The 20,766-nt window shown below is 36.1% G+C and overlaps 1 protein-coding gene across 3 annotated transcripts in view; it reads right to left on the reverse strand.

Annotated features, from left to right (window-relative positions):
- Positions 1-20,766, reverse strand: part of LRRK2 (leucine rich repeat kinase 2) — a 62,486-nt gene that overhangs the window by 14,000 nt on the left and 27,720 nt on the right. For all 3 annotated transcript variants that reach the window (XM_038153970.1, XM_038153972.1, XM_038153973.1), the window contains 21 exons: positions 19,547-19,802; positions 19,132-19,320; positions 17,786-17,907; positions 16,958-17,027; positions 16,280-16,500; positions 15,498-15,748; positions 14,214-14,362; positions 12,410-12,503; positions 11,195-11,381; positions 10,629-10,810; positions 9,913-10,142; positions 8,795-8,922; positions 7,520-7,738; positions 5,177-5,378; positions 4,558-4,646; positions 3,809-3,996; positions 2,729-2,883; positions 1,672-1,818; positions 1,334-1,525; positions 446-592; positions 10-110 (listed from right to left, as the gene is read on the reverse strand). In XM_038153970.1, coding sequence (XP_038009898.1) covers positions 10-110; positions 446-592; positions 1,334-1,525; positions 1,672-1,818; positions 2,729-2,883; positions 3,809-3,996; positions 4,558-4,646; positions 5,177-5,378; positions 7,520-7,738; positions 8,795-8,922; positions 9,913-10,142; positions 10,629-10,810; positions 11,195-11,381; positions 12,410-12,503; positions 14,214-14,362; positions 15,498-15,748; positions 16,280-16,500; positions 16,958-17,027; positions 17,786-17,907; positions 19,132-19,320; positions 19,547-19,802 — 3,519 coding nt within the window. The remainder of the gene's footprint in view (positions 1-9; positions 111-445; positions 593-1,333; positions 1,526-1,671; positions 1,819-2,728; positions 2,884-3,808; positions 3,997-4,557; positions 4,647-5,176; positions 5,379-7,519; positions 7,739-8,794; positions 8,923-9,912; positions 10,143-10,628; positions 10,811-11,194; positions 11,382-12,409; positions 12,504-14,213; positions 14,363-15,497; positions 15,749-16,279; positions 16,501-16,957; positions 17,028-17,785; positions 17,908-19,131; positions 19,321-19,546; positions 19,803-20,766) is intronic.

The raw sequence follows: 20,766 nt of genomic DNA on the forward strand, positions 1-20,766 counted from the left end.
ATTCCTTACTTGTCTTAGGAGCCTGAGGGAAGTATGTTTATTGAAAATCTTTACAGCAACCTCTTCACCAGCATAGGATGCACGGTACACAGATCCAAAGCCACCATCACCTTTTGAATGATAACATTGAAGAGTATTACTAAAAAAGGGATAACAGCCATTTCTCAAAAATAATAGCTGAAAGGGCTCAGTTATAAAATATGTGGATTATCTACTGTGTTAAGATTCATGATCAGTAAACTAAACACATAAAAACCAGCATCCTAGTGCACAAATTAATGGAAAATTCAAAACTCAATAACCTGAAATTCAGAATACCTTACAATACATTTCTTCAGAAAATAAATCCTAAACTGCTTTTCATATGCTGCAGAACTGACTTCAATAGATTTGTTTACACAGTCTCTATTAAAAAAAAACCCACATCCTACAAAATAATGCTTACCCAAGAGAAATTCAGGAGCTTCATCAAATTCCAGGTCATCATTGTTCAACATAATATTTCTAGGCAAATCAGCCAGTATCAGATCAGGAGCAATCTGAGCAATTGGAATGGTCTGTCTTGGTTGATCTGGATTTACCAAAAGGTCACCTAAGAAAAACAAAAGAGAAAATGAAAAAAAAAAAAAAAGGAAGGTATCAGTGAAAAAGCACTGAAAGGCATGAGGACCTCTGAGACTGCATAAGATCAATGTACCTAAAATAAGATTAATATATGGGCTTATATATATACATATATGTGTATATATATATATACACACATAAGCATGCACACAGACATATATACTAATTACATTTGCTATTCAATTCTTGGCTCCTACATGTTTAAGTATTTTCAAGGTTCTATTTATGTACCTATCAAATGTGAAAAACATGGCTGCAATGTAACACTAACCAAGACATCATTTTTCTGTGAAAAGAAAGAATGTTGACAATATGTAGAATGCCATACTGAATATTGTCTTTTAAATTACTGTGCTATGTGATCCAACCAAGAAATCAAATATTAGTTTTACTATCTGCTGGATTCAGTTCCAAGACTGAAGCTGCATTATCACTATTATGATGAAATAATTCTTTGCATTACTGCTATTTTTTTATAACTACACAGAGTAGATGCAATCTGTCTCATATTCTATTCTTATATATACTAGACAGCTGTGACATAAAAAAAAACCCCAAGCTGCTTTTGACTTACACTGGGACTTTTTCTTATGGAAATGAAACATTTTAAAATAACATGAAATACCCAAATGTTATAAAGGGAATGTTGCACAGTATTTGTGTAGATACAAGTGCACCTCTATATACCTCAAATGGCATAAATATATACCTTCTTCAGCCTTCCTAAGCAAGTCATCAAGTAGTATTTTTTGGTGTTCTTCACCATCTTGAAAGCTGTACAGAGCCCATTTCTTCAACAGTGTTTCCCCTTCACCACAAACATCTATTTCCAACAAACCTGGAAACCATTCTTCCATAAGAGAATCTATGTGATCCACAACTTGCCCCAAAAGGATGCACCCTTTAAGAAACAAAAAGAGGGAAATTACAGACCCAGTCTGTTTAATTGCAAAGATAAACTCTATATTCCAAAGGCAAAAGCACAACAAACCAAAATGCCAAGCTGCAATCAAACTGGAGCAAAATTCAGGCTCAGGAATAATTAACCTTTTCTGCAAGAAGGTGCTGTAATTTTCAAAAAACTGTCTGGGTTGTTGTCAAATACTGCTGATTCCACTAGACAATAAGCTTCAGGAGACCAGTTCAAGTAGATGCCTTGTCTCCAGTACATTCTGTTAGGACGGAGAGCTCGCTCTAGAAAACATAAAATTAGATTAAACTCTAATCTGATCTCCAATATTAATTTTAAAATATTCAGAATAATTCACAGTACTGTGAATATATAGTTATGATTGTAGGGTTATACTTACCCAAATAACAAACAAAATTAAGGCTACAACCTGGCAGGCAGCACAGCCCCAGAAAAACTAAATATATGTCAACTTGTGCTCAGTTCTAGAAGGCATACCCATAAAATGTAAGTATTTAACCAGATGGTAAGTCATGCAGCAGGTAAGCATTACAGAAATGCTTAGGTACATTCAGGTTCAAGCACAGAATATCCCAGGGAAAGTATGAAAAAAAGCTGTGATTTAAATTTTTCCTGTCACACACTGATGAAATAGCAGGATGCAACTGGAATTTGATGCTCAGAAGAAACTCAAATGCCAGGAAATCAGGCATTTACAAGTGATATTTGTAGAGTATTACCATATGAAAGCATGAAATTCTTGGAAAAAAAAGTAAAGACATATCCCCTCTTTCTGATAAAAGCAAAGCTTTGAGACTTAAATAAAGGGAGAATTAATGAACCTGAAGAAAACCAGATTGTTTTTCTGTGTGGAAGACATATCCCTTCCTATATTCTTTATGGAAGCAAATAGCAGTAAATATAAGGATTTACCCTATCCCTAGCATGTGAAGGAGAGAAATGGACCACTTACAACCTTTACTTTCCTTTACACACAACTGCTGCAAGATCAGGCACTATCTGTTCCTGGATACTTCTAAATTACAAAACTGACCACTGTCTTTTTCTTACATTTGTGAAGTGCTCAGAATTTAGCCAAAGCAAAACAGTGCTGGGGACTAAAGCTTTAAAGTGCAGGTGTTGGCATCCAAGGCAAACGTGCACACTATTCCTTTTGAAGATAAAGATTTGTACCTCTTCCTGATAGCATGTAAGGAGATATCTCAAGCAACCTGTTGATGAGCCTGGACCAAAATCCCATAGGAAAGTATGGCATCTCATACAGCCTGATGATAATTTCTGAATTTTCACAGTGGGGAAGCTCTATAACAGGTCTGTGATCAGACAAGCTGAAAGAAGAAAAATATTAAGACAGTATTTGATGATGTAATATATCTGAGCTTATGACATATATTATTTATAACGTAAAATATATTATTAATGAATGTATAATTCAGATGTCAGGGAGCTAACAGATAGTGTTTGTTTATTATGCTTGCTTGTGTCAAACTGAAGTTCTGACTGTAATTTAAATCCAATAGTACCTCACTAATGGATCATTAGATATTTAATGCAAATATGAGAAAAATCTGAGACATATATAAGGCAGGTAAGACATTCAGATAAAATGTTCCTATCCCAGGGCTTTGAAGGACCCAAAAATCCCAATCAGTGCAGCCGTGCAACACTCTCTCCACTTGGCAACATAAACATTACTAAACACATTAGGGAAATCTGTAACTGAGGCAGAGAAACTGAGTTATCTGCTTCAGATAAAACAAAAATACTACATTCAAAGTCATGACACTTTTTTGTCACCACATTTAGTACCTACACTTTTTGAAAGAGGTAGTGCCTCTGAGTAACTTGTCGGTGATTCTCACTTCACACAAATAGGTTATGGAAATGTTTTGTTATCTTTTATATTGCAATAAAAATCTGTAATGCTGGCACAGTTCTGTGAAACTAAATTATAACCTCCTTGCTGTAGTCTTGAAGCATGGTAACTGTAAAAGAAGTACTATCCTCATAAAGTGTTCTATCTTTTATAGTTTCTATTTACCCACCATGCTGATACATAAGCTTTATCTGCTACAAGATCAGTGTAACATATCTCTTCTGAAAGCATTTACTAAAATGTAATGCACAAACAGCATGTCATGCTTTCATGTACCAAACTGCTCTGATGATCAGTGAAACTAGTTAGCATGATGGGAGGTTTCAATTTTGATCTATCTCTGTGGCTGTCATTTGCGGATTTAGCTCTTTGCTTACCTGCTTGGGATTAGTAGTTGGTCCTCTCCTAATGGCAAAGCAATCTGAAACTTTTCCAGAAGCTTAAAGTATTGTGACATATAGATTTTAGGGCACTTGCTCTTCTTCAAAAGGAATTTTTCCACATCTGAACGCTTCACAATTCCCTTAGGATATTTAGAAGAGCCTTCCACTTTCACCATCAGAATCTTTTAAAAAAGTGAAACAATTTCAGGTGTACATTCATCATTAGATGAAAGTTTCATAGGTTAGCAAATCTCAATATATATAATAAATTTTGAGAGTGTTTCTAGATCAACATTTCAATGATGGTCTCAGTTAAGCAGTCAGTCTGCTGCTCTCCCATTCCAACCTCATATCCACTCACTTGTCTCTGCCATCGAGCATACAATTACAATTTTTCCCATTCTTACAGCATTTAGCCCAAAGTTCCAGCTTTCATCCCAACCTGTAGCAACATATTGCAGCATTACCTTGCATGCATGGGTTTTTCTGCTCTACATGTATTCTTGTGTCTCTTGCAGTTTAAATGATATAGGACATTACAATGTAAGAACAGATAAGCAATGACACAGTTGTCCAGAAAGCAATAGAAACAGAAAGAACCAGGTTAAAAATATTGTCCTTGAGAAAATTCTAGATCATGAAACAATAAAGAAATGGTGAAGAACGAACACTGAGGAGTTACAGTGGCTTTAGACAGGGGAATATGTACCATAAGTGTACGCACAAAAAGTGTTCAGTCTGACCTGTGCCATGATTTTACACAGCCACTTTGGATCTACGAAATACAGATCTCTCAGCTGTAGTGCTGGGTCTTGGAAATGAAGGAGAACACCTGCACAAAGAATGCTGTAATTAGCAATGCATTGCTCAAGATCAATATTAAGCAAAGTAAGCACTCCACTCTGGGCTGGTTTTATTAAATGACTTGACATAAACCATTTGAATAATAAATACAGCTATCTGATTGCTTTTTTATTAAGATCAGTGTGGTTTATTATTTAATCTTAGGAAGTCAGTACTGCACTGAGATAAGCTGTTACATGTGTTCCTCTAACCACTATTCTATCTGAGTGATTGGAGCAATTGCATATTTCTGCAGCAACTGTGCTGCCTAACCCACAGAAGAATGTTTTCGAGGGGTAAAAGAGAGCAAGAGATATAAACTGTTACAGTACTGATATTTCATGTCATGGAATTCCCTTCCTCATAATGTGGTTTAACAAACTGATGTTACCCAAGCTTAGACACCTCAGCTTACCATACTGTGGCTACCTTGTGAAAGACATAAAATCATGTACAGATCTGTCAGCTGCGGATTTACAACAAAGTGCTAACAAACACACATTGAAGAGAATATTTTACCTGATTCATTCAGAAAGTGAATTGCATGAGGGAGTTCATTTTCATCCAGCTGTAACTGGCCTTCTTGTACCAGTTCCAGCAAGCGTTTCTGATCAATTACAGGAAATTCCACTGGGACGTTTTTACGTTCCAGCAAAATTCTCTTTTCCAGTTCCAGGTAGCTGTCAGGAATTAGCTGACCAACCACTGGCTGATCTCTGATCTGTAAAATTATGAATAATAATCTTAAATGTATTAATTTACTCATGTGAAATGCAGAAAATTAAGATATAAAGTGTATGTGCACTCAATAGAAGCAGAAAGGAACAAGAACACTCATTTATTGACTAACATGGCCTCGGAAAGGTAGATGTAAGAAATTATTCTTTCAGAATTATAATGTCTTTCTACAAATGACTACTCAGAGAAGAAAATATTTCCATATTACTTGTACATAAAAAATAATAAATGAGGTCTCTCAGAAAATGTTATTTCAAAGAGAAGCTTTGGTTCAAAGTAAAAGGAAAATATTCACTGTATGAGCAGATTATATCACACATCTTCAGTTAATACAAAGCAATAGACAAATTAATAATAAAAATTTATACTTCTCGTAGTATGTAATATCTCTAGCCAAGTCTTTAGGTAAATGGGGGGGAAGAGGGCAGTAGCTCAATTAAAAGTCTCCACTGCTGGCAGTCAGTGGACAAGAGAATAGAATGAAATAAATTTAGCCACATGAGTGACACAAACAGGTGCCCTGTGCCTGTTTCCTGAGCCTCTGTTCCTTCCTGCAGACACCCTTTGATATTTGGTAATCACTAGTACCCAGTCAGGTTTTCCTTTCTCCATGTATGCTGACCTACCAACATTTTTGAGAAAATGGGAAACAACTTTCCCAATATTTACAAACTGGCTTCTTAACTATAATCTTTCTCTCACCAATGTACTGTGATGTTTTTAATGTGTCAAAAATATAATTGGTACCTTGTGCAGATGAAATTAGTACCTTGTGTAATTTCAAAGACTTCAGAGTACTTGATGACAATGCTGAATACTTAACTAACATTGTCTAATGTCTAAGGAGATACTTTGTAACATTCCTTTCACAAACTACCTACACCATTTATGGTAGCTATCTCATTTCCTTCAGGGCACCAACCATCTGTGTAGAAGTTTAAACATCTGTTTAAGTCATAGTCTCAAGATGTGGACATTAAAGGAACAACATTTTTCAAAAAGCAGAACTTCTCTGGGGTGTTCAATAAGTATGGTGAGCCACATAAAAACACCAGCTGAATTCATGCCTACTGGATGTATGAGGGGAGGAATCAACCCATTTCACTTGAGAGGGCACCTCCTTGCCATTTAGGACTGGCTAGCTGTTCCTTGCACTATGGAATGAAGTTAGAGAGAATCTGGATATGGCTAAGCTGCTAATTCCTGAGAGAAGCAAGAGAGGTGTGTACACTTTAACTCATTTGTAGCACCACTGGCGTCAGGCTAGTTATAAATACATCATTTGCTCTAAAAAATCTTCCAAGCAGTCATTTCAAAGAAATTTGGGTTCTGGTACAATTTATGAAGCTCTGCCATTGATTTAAGTAGCACAGGACATCACCTTTTCTCTTTAATGTGCTATGACATAAATGAAAAATGAAAAATGTGTTGTTGCACAAATTAAGAAAAAGCATATTCTTTTTGTTACAGATAAGATTCTGTCTTTCTACAAGCTCCATGCCTGGGCTGGTCTCTTCATTCACACTTAGGGCCTCATGTTGTGGCAAAGGATAGAGCAGGGAGTGAGTTGGGATGACTTTGGAGACAAGAGAATTACAAGTGCAGATATTCCAGTCTAGGAGGATCACTCAGTCCACAGGATCTTCCTTTCCTGCTTTAATTCACTTTTCTCTTTATAGAAATAGTTTCATGCTATGTAAACTGAAATCAGTAAATGAGAAATCAGTTGGTTTTCACAAACCACAATATCCTATTTCCTGTCCCCTGAAATCTTGCAATACTTACTGTAATTACATGATGCCACCCAAGAAAACAAGGTTTTAATTAAATTTCTTCATAAGACAATGATGGCTCATTTTTAATTAAATACTTGATTTATGGCCATAGTGCTTGAAAACAGAATTTAGCTAGTATTTTTACTAAGTTGAATTTTTGGGAAGAAAATCAAATTAAAACAAATCTGGTGATTTTCCTTCATTATTTTGCTGTGTGTAACATTTTATAGAAGGCAAGATGACTTTGCTATCACACAGGAATTTATTTAATTATGCATTAATGTTCAAAAATGCATTCACTTAAGTAAAACAAGGATGTTTTCAACATTAAAAATAGTATCTATCTCACCTTGAAGTGAAGACTCTCCTTTATGATGATTTTCCGAAGTCTGATAATGGAATCAGATTCTTCTGTGGCATTGACAAAGTGGTAATCCTGGATTGCTGGGAAGCCTCGCTTGTTCAACAGCTCTCTGGTAATTTTACTCATGCAGGCCCTACGCTGCATTTCATCAGAAACATCCAGGTGAGTGCCAACAAGAATCACAGGGGATGTTGATGCTCGAGCCTGTTAGTGAGATCCATACTGTTGATGAACTCAATAGCAAATGTTGATTTTAGAGTTTTATATTCACATAAAATGTGAGCGATTTAGTCAAACATTCAGAGAGCTATTTCAAAAGAGAAATATTAAAAAAATCAGCTTTTTCTAAAAGGAAGGAGTGTACATCTGTATTTCATTCTTTGCAGATTAACACTATTGGCAGTAAAATAGAGGGACAGTATTCGTTAAGAACATCCAACAAAATGGAATAGCCAAAAGAAATGGTACTTTGCTAGCTGTCAATGGAACAGGACAGCAGGGAAACATCAGCAGGTACTGCAAGCAAAGGAGAACACATCAGAAGTGATTTTCATCAATACTAAACTGATTGCTGTATCTTGTATCACTGCCCAAGGTGAAAAGAGTGGAAAAGACAAGTTCATTAACAGGAGCAGTAAACAAAGTCTTTTTGTGAGTGTATTCCCCAGCCATGGCTAAGCATCCTACAAAAAGAAAAGACAAGTAATGCTCACTCACCATGGAATGGCTCCATAAATGGAGAAAAACACTTAAAAAAATGACAAATACACAGGCAGATTCTCAGGTCAATTCCCTACCATAGTTCTGGAATAATTCCTATTAATAATAGGATAGCATGGTTTCAAGCCACTTAATAGCATGGTTTCAAGCTTTATCTAGTCAATTTTAAATTATTCTAATTCTGATTTCCCCAAAATTTATAGTGGTGTAAAAGAAAAATGCAAGTGTAAGTCATTATTTCTTTAATGCTATTCCTTTCTTATTTTTATCAGTAAATTCAAAATATTGCCAGAATATACAAACTACTCCTTTGCACATCACTGTGTACAATTTTTAAGTCCAAAGTGGAGGTGATCATGTCTTTCTATGTCTAAAAATACTTTCATATCCAGTACATGATGTATTTCAGGTCTTGTTTAACATTATTATTCTTGGTTTTTTGAAGAATTTTTTTCTTCTTCCCCTATACAAATATTTATGGTTAATTTGCTGTTCACCTACAGCTCCCTGGAAAGGAGAATTCCATTCTGTAAGGCTTACCTTGATGTTAAAAAGCCATGGCTTCATAGCATCCACCTCTGCTTGTCCTTTGCTGAGATCATAAACAGCAAGATATAAAGCCCTCTGGGTCATGAAATGAGGATGGGTACTGTAGAACTCTTCTTGTCCTAATGATCAAACATTTCCATTGATTAGAACTTCCTTGACTGAACATCTTCAGATCACAAAAAGGCAGAGGAACACATGTCCCCTGACACAAGTTCACAGGTGAAATTAATGTTTGCAGAAATTTATATAAATTGACAGGAAACCCTAAAAACGATGAATTTTAGGAAGGCACTCTGTGGTAGCTCATTGATTGAAGTGTAATGTTAAAACACGTACACTGGTTTTATATCAAGGGTAAGATTTAACTGGATAAACATGGTTGCTGCATAGACAACTTAAAAGGTAGTGATTCTTTTAAAACTTCAATACTGAATTTCTCCCTCACTCTTTCCTTTCCTTTCTCCTATACTTTCAGCAACTTCAAAATAAATTTACATAATTAAGCACTTAAAATTACAACTAAAGCTGGACATCCAGCTTGAATGGCACTGATCTGTGCTTATGCATTGTGATAGACTGTATTTAAATGATGACAGATCTCTGCTTAAAAATAACTTTTCTATAGCCCCAAATAGCCCTGGATTTTAGAAGTGCTTCTATACTCTCCCAAACTTAGAAAGTTTTCCAGAAACACAAGGTTCAAAGACTCATCCTAAGTGCTTTGTTGTCTGTGACCATACAAACCTGTGATATTGCAGAGCCTAGAGACCCGGACTACAAAATGGAGAAACAGAGTTTAATGAAAGATTCATCTGGTGATTACAAGCAGTTTCTTACTATTCTGAAACGATTATTCTAAGTATTATAGTTATGATAGAAATATAGTCTAGAAATGAGTGGTCAAACCACATTTGGTGATGAGAAATTCCTGAGGCTTTGAGCTGCTAATTGACAGAATCCACTGATTTCTAAGTGGTCATTGGACTTTGGGTGTTTGTTTGTGATTCTACCGTCCCCACTTTGAACGACCACTGGCTGACTCCAAGAATAAGTAATGCATTAAAATGTTAGAAAAGACAATAGTAAAGGAAAATAAACTCAGGAAATACCTCCAAAGTCCCACACATTTAATATAAGCTCCTTCTTCATTTTGCCTTTCCCTTGAATGATCCAGTCTTTTACATCAATGCCTACTGTAGCTTTTGGAGAGCCCAATTCTGTTCGTTTGCTTTTCATGAGCTGCTGCAGCAGGGTGGTTTTCCCACTGCCAGTGTTTCCAACAATCATGAGCTTCATTCTGTTATAAGGCACAGCCTTCTTCAGTCGCTGCTGAAGAAATCTGGTAGAAAAAGGTTTGCAAAACTCACAGAAGTGTATAACAGAAGAAAGACCAACAGAACTCAACAACAAAGAAAAATCTAGAACTGTACAATTTTTTTTTCAAATTTTCAGTATCTGTTTGATATTACTGTTCTTTTAACTGTCTACTCTAGTTTCTGGTTTGAAATCTAAAGTTTAATTCAGAATATGTCTTCTTTTGCTTTGTAATTATCCCAAAACTGTGCTCTGTGCAGTGCACAGAGGAACTGGGGAACACAATAAACATACTACAAACAGTTGGTAAGCGCCAATTTATTGCACAGTTTGTGGAAGCATCAAATTCAAGAGGTAATACTAGTATGGTCTAAACCACTCTATTTTATCTCTGTGTGTTGTTATCATAACCTCCCACACAACAGCATGTTATCTTCTCAATAATTCTCTTTTTTACTGCAAATCCCAAGAAAGCAAACCAGGAATATTCAAGAACAATAGGGCAACAAACCTGATAATGTCTCTGGCTTTGCATCCCACATGCTTGAAGTCCAAATTAAGATGGAGTCCTTCTAAAGGAAGATCCCAGACTTTGGACAGCCTTCCCATTTCATCGGGAAAGAATCTCAAATCAGGATTATGACTTACATCCAGAGAAGTCAAGTTCTCTAGGAAGCCAATCTGAGGAGGAATCTAAATAAAATAACATTTAATGGACAATTAAATGTTAAAAAATGAGGAACATGAATACATTAATTATGTAACAGAACTAGGTATTATTTTTACTGCTGCAGTTCATTTTTTGCAATAAACAGGCCTAACATCCCACAGTAAGAGAGAAAAGACCTTGTAAGTAATTCAGTATACAAACTGATTATATGACACATTCCAGGAAGAAAAGCTGAATAGCATATAGCAATTTTCCTTCACAGAGGAAGGAAATATTTGCACTTACATACCATTTCACCAATACAATGCAATTGTATGAGAGCTGACGTGAAAATCAAATGAACATTGAAAAACTGCATTCAACTGAAAAGCAATTAAATTTTCTTTAAGAAGAATCTTACACTTTACCTCCTTTAACTTGTTGTGGGAGAGGTGTAGCTTTTCTAGCCTAGACCACGCACATGCCTTTTCACTCAAGTCCAAGACATCTATTTGATTATGATTAAATAACAGCTCCCGTAAATTGAGTGATTTCCAGTGCATCGGTCCAGGCAGGCTTGTGATCTTGTTTTGGCTTAAATCTACTGATCTCAAACTAAAAACATGAAAATAAAAAAGAGAGAAGTAAGCAAATGAAAAAACCAAACCCAGATTAGCTGAAACCAAAGCTGTATTCGTTTTTAATAAACAAGTGGATTAGCTATCAGAAGAGATGGTTTTCTGACTGAAATCCAAATACAAGAAGGTATTTTTGCAAACACATGTATGTGCAGAATTACACAGTTCTCCTCGACCTATTGGACAAGCTTATGTTACTATGAAGCACACAAAAATGCATGCAATACCTTCTTCATTTGTCTGAGCTGGGAGATGCAGAACCTGAAAACTGCATTTTTTTCAACACATCCATGAAATCTGCAGCTGTGAATGTTAGCATGTTGAAATTGTGCAATATTTGACTAATATAAATTCCCAAATCTGTGGATCTGCTCTCTCTATGGTGCCATCAGCACTCACAATTCCCCATACCTATTGGATCACCCCTTGCAAGGACTCCCTCCACAATCTCATTCTAGTGATATGTTAAGGTCAGCAACTTCTATAAAAGAAGCAAAAGTCTAATTTTCACATAAATAATGCTTTGAAGGCATAGCAAAATAAATGTCACATGCATCTTTATCACAACTCCTTCTGGAGGAAGTGTTTTTCTTTGAGCATAAGTATCTCACGTTATTTAGGAAGTGAAAAACTAATCTCAGTAGTCTTGTGCAAAAGTCTGCAGAACTCAAAAAGGAAAAATGGCTGATATATTTTTATTGTTGGTTCCAAGGAAATATGAGATTAATTCTGGTATTCTCAGCAAGAATTGTCAGCTTTAGCTGTCAAGGAATATATTTTCAACAACAGTGATTTGAATCTGAGGAACAGAATTTTTTAGAATCATGAAGAAAATGTGACTAATTTGTCTTTAGTTTAAAAGCTACCAAGTTCTGGATTTAACCAGTGAGGATTCCCTGAAAATCAGTAAACCATGCAGAATTTTCTGCATAACAACAATTAAGTCATCAGATTTTCTTTATCAAGAACTTGACATAAACATCAATGAATGAAAGAGTAACTTACTGTGGTAGAAGAAGAATTGCTTCTGGAACATTAACAAAACAATTCTGGGATAATTTTAAACTTGTTATGCTGGATGACAAGTCAGGTATCTTTTCTAGAGCAGAAAAAGGGGTTAATGCTATGATTTTAAGAATGGTTTAAATTATTTTTAAGACTGTCAGTCTATAATTTTCATACAAAGGTATCACCTACCAAAGGCAGAGTTCAAATCCTCTTTCTTAAAGCTTATTAAAAACTAAAGTCCAAATATAATTAATACATTGTCTTTTTAACAAATTATACATTGTTATCCTTCATCTCCTGGTGGCATTTAACACCAAAATAATCTTACTTACACTTTACTGTACTGCAAGTATACAAAAGATTCCCATGTGACCTAGGATTTGTTGGGTCTTATTCACCCATTCATTCTTATTCATTCTTATAAAAATGAGTCTACAATTGTTCAGCTGTGTTTAATGCAATTCTAAGTTACCTTCTGAAATAATGTGACAGCAATTTCTAAATAGAAGATTTTATGTCTTGAAAGAATAAATTCTAACAGTAATTTATGAACTCTCACAGTTTCATTGAAAATCTAATTTGTATAATTTTTATTTTGCATAAATAAAGGGATTTTGACACCTTTACAAAAAATATGCTAAACGACTGACCCACACTCTGGAGGGACTCAATTCAGTTCCTTAACACTGGGTTCTAGTGAAGGGAATCTGCCCAGTGCTACCTGAGCTGTGTGCAGAAGGATTGAAGATAAAACACATGAGTGTGGAAGATCTGCTGCTTCTGGACCAGAAGCTGAAAGCCCAGGGGGATGATTCAGGGCACCTCAAATGACACCCGCATGCAGGCAACTGAACCAAACATTCTCTCTTGTTCTGAAGATAATGCTGGATACAGTGTGGTAAATATTTAATCACAGCATCATTTAGGTTGGAAAAGACCTCTAAGACTATTGTGCCCAACCATTAACCCTACACTGCCAAGTCCACCGCTAAAGGCCACGTTCACACGTCTTTTAAATACCTCCAGAGATGGTGCTCCAACCACTTCTCTGTGCAGCCTATTCCAGTGCTTCTTTCAGTGAAGAAATTTTCCCTAATCCCCAATATAACCTCCCCAAGCACAACCTGAGGCCATTTTCTCTTGTCCTATTGCCTGCTCCCTGGGAGAAGAGACCAACAACCCCTCCTGCTGCAGCCTCCTTTCAGGCAGTTGTAGAGAGTGCTAAGGTTCCCCCCCAAGGCTCCCCATCAGACTTGTGCTCTAGACCCTTCCTCTGTCCTTCTTTGGATTCACTCCAGCACCTCTTTCTTGAAGTGAGAGGCCCAAACTTGAACACATGATTTGAGGTGTGGCCTCACCAGGGCTGAGTACAGCGGGGACAATCCCTGCCCTGGTCCTGCTGGACACATGGCTGCTGGTACAAGCCAGGATGCATATATGTATTACAGTGCAGTATTAAACCTGCTTTAGTACTAGATTTGCAAGCTAAATCTCAATGATTTTCTCTTCTTTGAATCCTCCTCAACAGTGTGTGTACAATCTCAAGTACACTCAGTCACTTTTACAGCATCCACTCCAAACGCAGGAACAAGAGGAGTTGGGTGAGTCAGATCAAATGACTGGAAGCATACTCTACATTTCAGTGATCAAAAGCTGATGCTTAGGAAACTGTATAAACAAAGACTAGTACATGTGGTATTACTCTTTTCTGTTCTCCCAAGACTCGAAATGTTGGTGGCAGAGGAATTTTGTGACTTGGAATAATTTCTAGAAGGCAAATCCTGTTTTCACAGATACTTACCAAGAACATTCATCCTGGCATTGAACTGCTCCAGTTTTGTACAGCCCATGAAGACATTCTCAGCAAGGGATGAAATACTGTTCTTACTAATGTTTAAAAGTTTCAGGTCTTTTAAGCATAGGGGTGAACATAAGCATGAAATTTTGTTTCTATGATAACAACAAGAAAAAAAGACAATCCATGTTTTATTCAGGAGCTATTAGGTAAAAGATGAAAGTAGTGTTGATCTGACAAAGTCATCCTTATACCAGTAAAGCAAAAAGAAAACTTTATCTACACTAAGACTGAGCAGTCAGCAAAACCACTAGTACATGTGGCAACATGGAATAACACAACTGATATTAAAATCAGTTTAATTAATTTGGAGACCAAGTGTCAAAATGTATTGCAAGGTTTAATTTTCTGATTACATAGTGGAGCTCAATCTCATGCAAAGACGATTGCTGCATTTGTGAGAGGTTCTGTGTACTAAAAGTATGTGTTTTCAATATTACAGAATTACTAACAACCTACAAAAATTTAAAAAAAGAATTCCTGTATGGAATGCAATTCAGGATTAGTATGTAATTTTACACAACATATTCTGGGGAGAAGAACACTAGTAAGAGGAAGAGAAAGATCCCAAAAACACAGGGATAAAAGATTCATCCACTGTTATGCCAGGGTAGTATTACTAACAAAGTTCACCATCTCATTCAGCATGAACTGTAGGAAATGAATGAGACAGTCTCTGCAGTTTACAGAGCTATCACCAACTGCATTCTTAAGAATTCCACATGAGTATGAATTACCTCACTAACAAATATGATAATAAGCGCTGGCAAACAAAAAGCTACATGTTTTACCTGTCTCTGTCATTTAAAACACATCCATACCAATACCTAAAATCACATTACTACTACTTCCAGAAAAGCTTTTATGCATATGAAACACAGTGGAAACTGTATTGTGCATACACAAAACCTAGCTGAATATGTCAGACTACATAGCCCTGTGGATTAATAGTATGGCAGCAGAAAGACGCTGAACTACAACATATTTAGCATGGTACTGGAACAGCAATGCTATCAGATTCTATCAAGATCCAAAGTCATTCTCACATCCTGTACTTTGCAATCCAACTACAAAAACTGTAGCGATTTACACATTTGGAAGACAATGGCAGTATTTTACCAGTGACTAAACAATCCTTTACATGCTTTAAAGAGTCATCATTCTGCATGACAAATCTATTATTTCCTATAATGTTTATTATGCTACAGTCCAGTTACTCATGCTACTCACCCTTCCAGCATGAGCTGTTCCAGATTTTCAGCAACACTTGTAAGAAATTCAGGAGTGCACACCAGCTGATTGTATGAAAGGTTAAGCTGCTTTAGGGTTGGACACCTGAGGCTCGGATCCAAAGCCAAGGAAGGGCCAATGTCGTTTCGCGAGATGTCGAGATTCGCGATACAATTCATTTTCAGTAAGTACAGCGGGAAAGAAGAAAACCGGTTACTGTGCAAATCCAGGTAAGTCAGGCACTTCAAGTTCTGAAACAAAAGGATAATTTGTTTGTAAAAAATTAAAAGGAAATATGAATTTATATGTTTGCTTTTGTTATATATTTTTATACAAATTATTAATTCATTTATATTTATCTCACATGGAAAAGTAGCAGAAAATAGCAATCATACCAATGTAACCTCTAATATTTATTAAAAAAATAAAGTATAGGGCATTATTAAAAACAATTAGCTGCATTTCATAAAATTTAAGATATTAATTGCCTGCAGTTCTCTGTTCCATTGCCATTATTATGCTACTTAATTCCACACATCTTAAAGCAGTTCTCTGCAGTAAATTATTCAAAACAATCCCATGTAAACACTTATTTCTAATGAACATGAATCCACTGAATGAAAGTTGAGTAAATGTATGTGGCATGACAAAATATACACCCATATTCTTGAGAAATATTGCTATGGATACATTATTACAATATTTATGGATTACATTATTAGAGATCAACACTGTATTTTAACTAATTTCAACTTGTGTTACATAAAATTATGCAGAATTACTTCACACAGTTGTTCTGGAATGTTTGTAAGAGCATTTTGGTGGAGCTCCAGTTTCTCAAGGTGTTCCAGATGACTAATTAAGCAGCTGTTCTGGCTGATGGCATCAATGTTCTCCAGCTCATTTGATGAAAGATCTAGTGATTTAATATATTCTTTCTCTGAGATCAATGAAGAAAGACTGTCTGATGATCTTATATGTGATGACAATTTTGAGATGCCTTCTATTAAAACAAAAATGTGAAAAAAACATGATTTAATTTATCACTATCACTTAGGTAAAATTATGATTATTTCACTTGGGATCTAAAGATGCAGAAGAGAGTGAATGTTTGGATATTGGTTAAGATCCAAATCCATGAAGAATTCTATTAAGACACAGAAATTTACAAGACGGTAGGGAAGAGAAAGAGGTGAATGTTTATGCACTGCACAACAGAAGGAGCTTTTGAAAGCTAATAAGGGCTCTCATTAAATTTCACTGCCTACATAAATTATTTGTGGAGTCCAAGAAATAAAAACCTCTATATATGCATTATTTGTACTTTACTGTAGTATTTCCAAAATGTATCCTCCTCTGAAACAAATACATAATGTGTCTCAAATCTTTGCATGCTATGCTTGTGAAAGCATTAAGGCTGCAAAATCTGTTATATACCTTAAATTGTACAGTTTACTTACTGGGGGATTCATCTGAGAGCAAGAATTTTCGTCTTTGTTTCATTAATGGTTCATAATCTGAGCCAGGTCCCTGCAAAATCCAAGAGAAAAAGCATTTAGGAACATACGCATGCTCTGAAATTATCCAAATTCAGTAAAACTCTTTTTATTGTGATTTCTTTTTATCAGAGCTTATAGGGAGAACACAAAAAAACTATACACTTGAACTCAAAATAACAATAGGTCACATCTTTATAAAACATATTGATCCATGAAATATGAAAGAATGGTAGATTCAAAGTGCAATGAAAGTAGTGCATTTCTGGCAACCCAGAATGACTTTCACTAGGGTGCAGTAATAGGATGGAGCAGAGTATTACAAAACATAATTTCCTCTAGGAAAGCCAGTCTCTCCAGTTTCCCTTTACAGTCAATGGAAAGAAACAAGCTCCTTCCAAAGGAATCTGACTTCTATTCCACCAATTTGTCCTCTTATGTCTTCTTAGGGAATCAGTCTCTCTCCATTGATCATTACTGAAGATCAGCTTCACTAAGGGGAAGTTAAGTCTTTGTGACTGGGCCCATGGTTCCTGTATTTCCATTTGAACACCAGACTGGAAATTTGAACACTTCAAAAGGGTATCTTATCTACTCTTTAGTGATTATAAATTTTTGCTGACATAAACTCATCCACACAGTGCATCACAACAGAAGGAAACATTGAATGGCAACAGAGAGACAAAGCCCATATGGTTACATGACCTTTCCTATCACTTGATTTTTAATAATTTTGAAATAGGCTACATAGATGGACTTAAAAAACCTGAAATGAGCATGGATCTGACTTACCACAGAGTAGGAATGTCGCAGTAAAGTAGGGGAACCTCTCTGACATGCATTTTCCCTACAATATAAATCAGCAACTGCAATGGAATTGGACTTCTTTTTTGTAAAAAGTGGACCTTCACTACCTTGAACACAAGAACAGAAATAGGTAAGAAAATGTATTTAAAGATGAGGCTCATAATTCAACTGTACTATAGATGCTGACATACAAGGAAGAGATGCATTCCAAAAGCATCAATACTGGCAGGATCTCACTGGTCAATTCTGTGTGCAATAGGCCAAGAATGTTGTCAGTGTGTTTTAGAGCAGAGGGGCCATACTCATTTGACATTCTTCAAGTAGGACCTGCAGGTGATTGCAGGATGATTTATGATACAAAATTTCCACTGGGTTGGGATTATTATGCATGTTTCATAGAACATAGTGTCTGCTACTTCAGTGTAAATAGCTTTTTAAAATAGAGTTGTATTTCAACAGATAAATTTGCACTTCCACATTTATTGAAAATGAAACATCAAATGGTACTCTGGATTTAGTGATTTAGGAGACATTTGGTGTCATTATCTGGAGACATTTGATGTCCCTCTTCTCAAAGCTACTTTTAAAACTCCCAAAATCACTCCTGAATTTTTTTATGATAACAACTTTTCTACATGGGGCAACAAATTAACCTACAAAATTAAAAGTGGTGCTGAACGATATAAGGAAAAGAACAAAGCAGAATAAAAAAGTTCCTTAGGATTCTCTGATTCCAAAATTCAAATTCTTCATCTGTGTTGATTTTAAGTAACCAGCTGTTCTAAAACAAGAGCAACATTTGAACAACAAAAAAGATACATTAAAAATTAAGGCTACTTTCATTATTAAGTTGCTGGTAATAGTCCTCTATATCAGATCAGGTTGTATGAACTTTATTTACAGGATACCCAGAGGAGTTTCTAGATCACAATACACCTGACTTTATGATGAGACAAACTGGGCTCTTGAAGCTCTTGCTTTTTGTCATAGACTATAAAGGCAGCTCAGAAGCAGACAGAAAAAGTCAAAATCTAAATTCAGTCACAAGAATCTTACTGTTTCTCTCTACAAGAAACTGAATGCATGACAAGATAATTCTAAAAGTATAACTGTGTAAAATTCTTCAAGGTCTTAGTTTTGTAGATGAAGCACATAACCACCACAAACTACTTTCCAATGTTACCCCAAACAAAATTTTAGATGAAGTTTTTTTTCTTCATGGGAGGTGTTAAATCTCAAATACAAATAAACAACTGATTTATGGCTATAGTCTAGCCCCAGTACATTAGATTTGGATTATAAAAAGCAAAAAAGAACAGAAAAACAATTACCTTCACTATCAATATCATCACTCAAAGGAAAAATACTGTCCACTAATGGGTCAGGTATGAAATTCCAGTCACAGTTTCTGTCCACTCCATCTTCAGATAAGTTTGGATCAGAGGAGGCTCTTGATCTATCCTCTGAAATGTTCTTCATCTGGAATTTGAGCACCATCCTTGCCAATGCAGAACCTGCATCTATATGTACAAGAAATGGAAAAGGTAAAATAATCTCCAAGAAATCTAAGTAGCTTCAAAAAAATAACAGAAGTAACTTGATTTATTTTCAAGTTTTGCCACACTTTCTATAGCAAGCTGAATGTTATGAAGAGATTCTCAACCGAAAGTCTTCACCTAAAACACATTCATAGTATCATCAAAAGATATCGACACATTTTGTACAGCAATTTCTATATATACTCACTCTGTTTTCTGGTTTGAGTAAGTTTATCTGGGAACAAAGGAATGAGCCAGGAAGGCTCTAATCTGCCAAAACCAAATCCTCCAAGACAAATACTGCTGTTGGTGACATCAAGGCTAAGCTTCTTTAAGAGCAAGCTGATGATTTGGCTATCTCCTCTCTTTATACTGATGGTCAAAGCACTCCGAACATCCTGCTCTCGAGCACCACTGGCTAATAACAACTCCACCAATTTAGGATTACTTCCTTTCTCACAAACCTAATAGAGAAAAGCAATTAAAACAAACCAAGAATATGAAGCATTCAAGTAACAGCTCAGACTGCATTAAGGCGCTTGTCTCAAATTCAGAGTGATTTTATTTTTAGGATTGTGTCTCTTTCTCAATTATGCAATTCCTTACTCCTTGAAGCATATGTCTGCCTAAGGTGTATGAGTACCAATTCCCACTTTCATGAAGGCTTTTCCCAAATGTATCAAAAGCTTTAGATCTGCAATTGTAATTTTTTTCACGAGTGCACACAATTTTCAGGCAGAAATGAATGGTAATTTATCTAGTTTGGTTATTGCATGTGGCCTATTGCAACTCCACTTATTTATCTGGTTAGTGGAAAATAGACACACAGGGGTTATCATCTGGATATTTAATAAACAGGCAACAATAATCAGTGTCATCAAGCCTTGCCTAACGATAGTGAGCTCAGCTCTACTGGCTTTAACTACCTGAAAGGAGGGTGTAGCCAGCTAGAGATCAGCCACTTCCCCCAGGCAACCAGCGACAGGACAAGAGGACATGGCCTCAAGCTGCCCTAGGGTAGGTTCAGGCTGCACATCAGGAAGAATATCTTCACTGACAGGGTGGTTAAGCATTGAAACTCTAGGTGGTGGAGTCCCCATCCCTGGAACTGTCCAAGAAACACCTAGATGTGGCACTTAGTGCTCTGGCTTAGTTGACAAGGTGGTTTCAGCCAAAATTTGGACTTCACTATCATGGAGGTCTTTTCCAACCTTTAGGTTTCTATTGTTCAGTCAGCTCCTCCCAATCTCCAAGTCTGCATTGCTACACAGACCAGTGTTTATTGTGAGTATTAAAAACATTTTCTAGAAATATTTTCAGTTACTTCAATAAGTGCACTGTGGTTTCCTACACTGATTTGCCTACCTCACACTCTATGAATGGATGGTCAGCTCCAAACCCAGCTGTGCTTCATCACCCAGAAAGTTG

This window comes from Motacilla alba, chromosome 1A (assembly GCF_015832195.1).
Source record: "Motacilla alba alba isolate MOTALB_02 chromosome 1A, Motacilla_alba_V1.0_pri, whole genome shotgun sequence".
Lineage (NCBI taxonomy): Eukaryota > Metazoa > Chordata > Aves > Passeriformes > Motacillidae > Motacilla > Motacilla alba.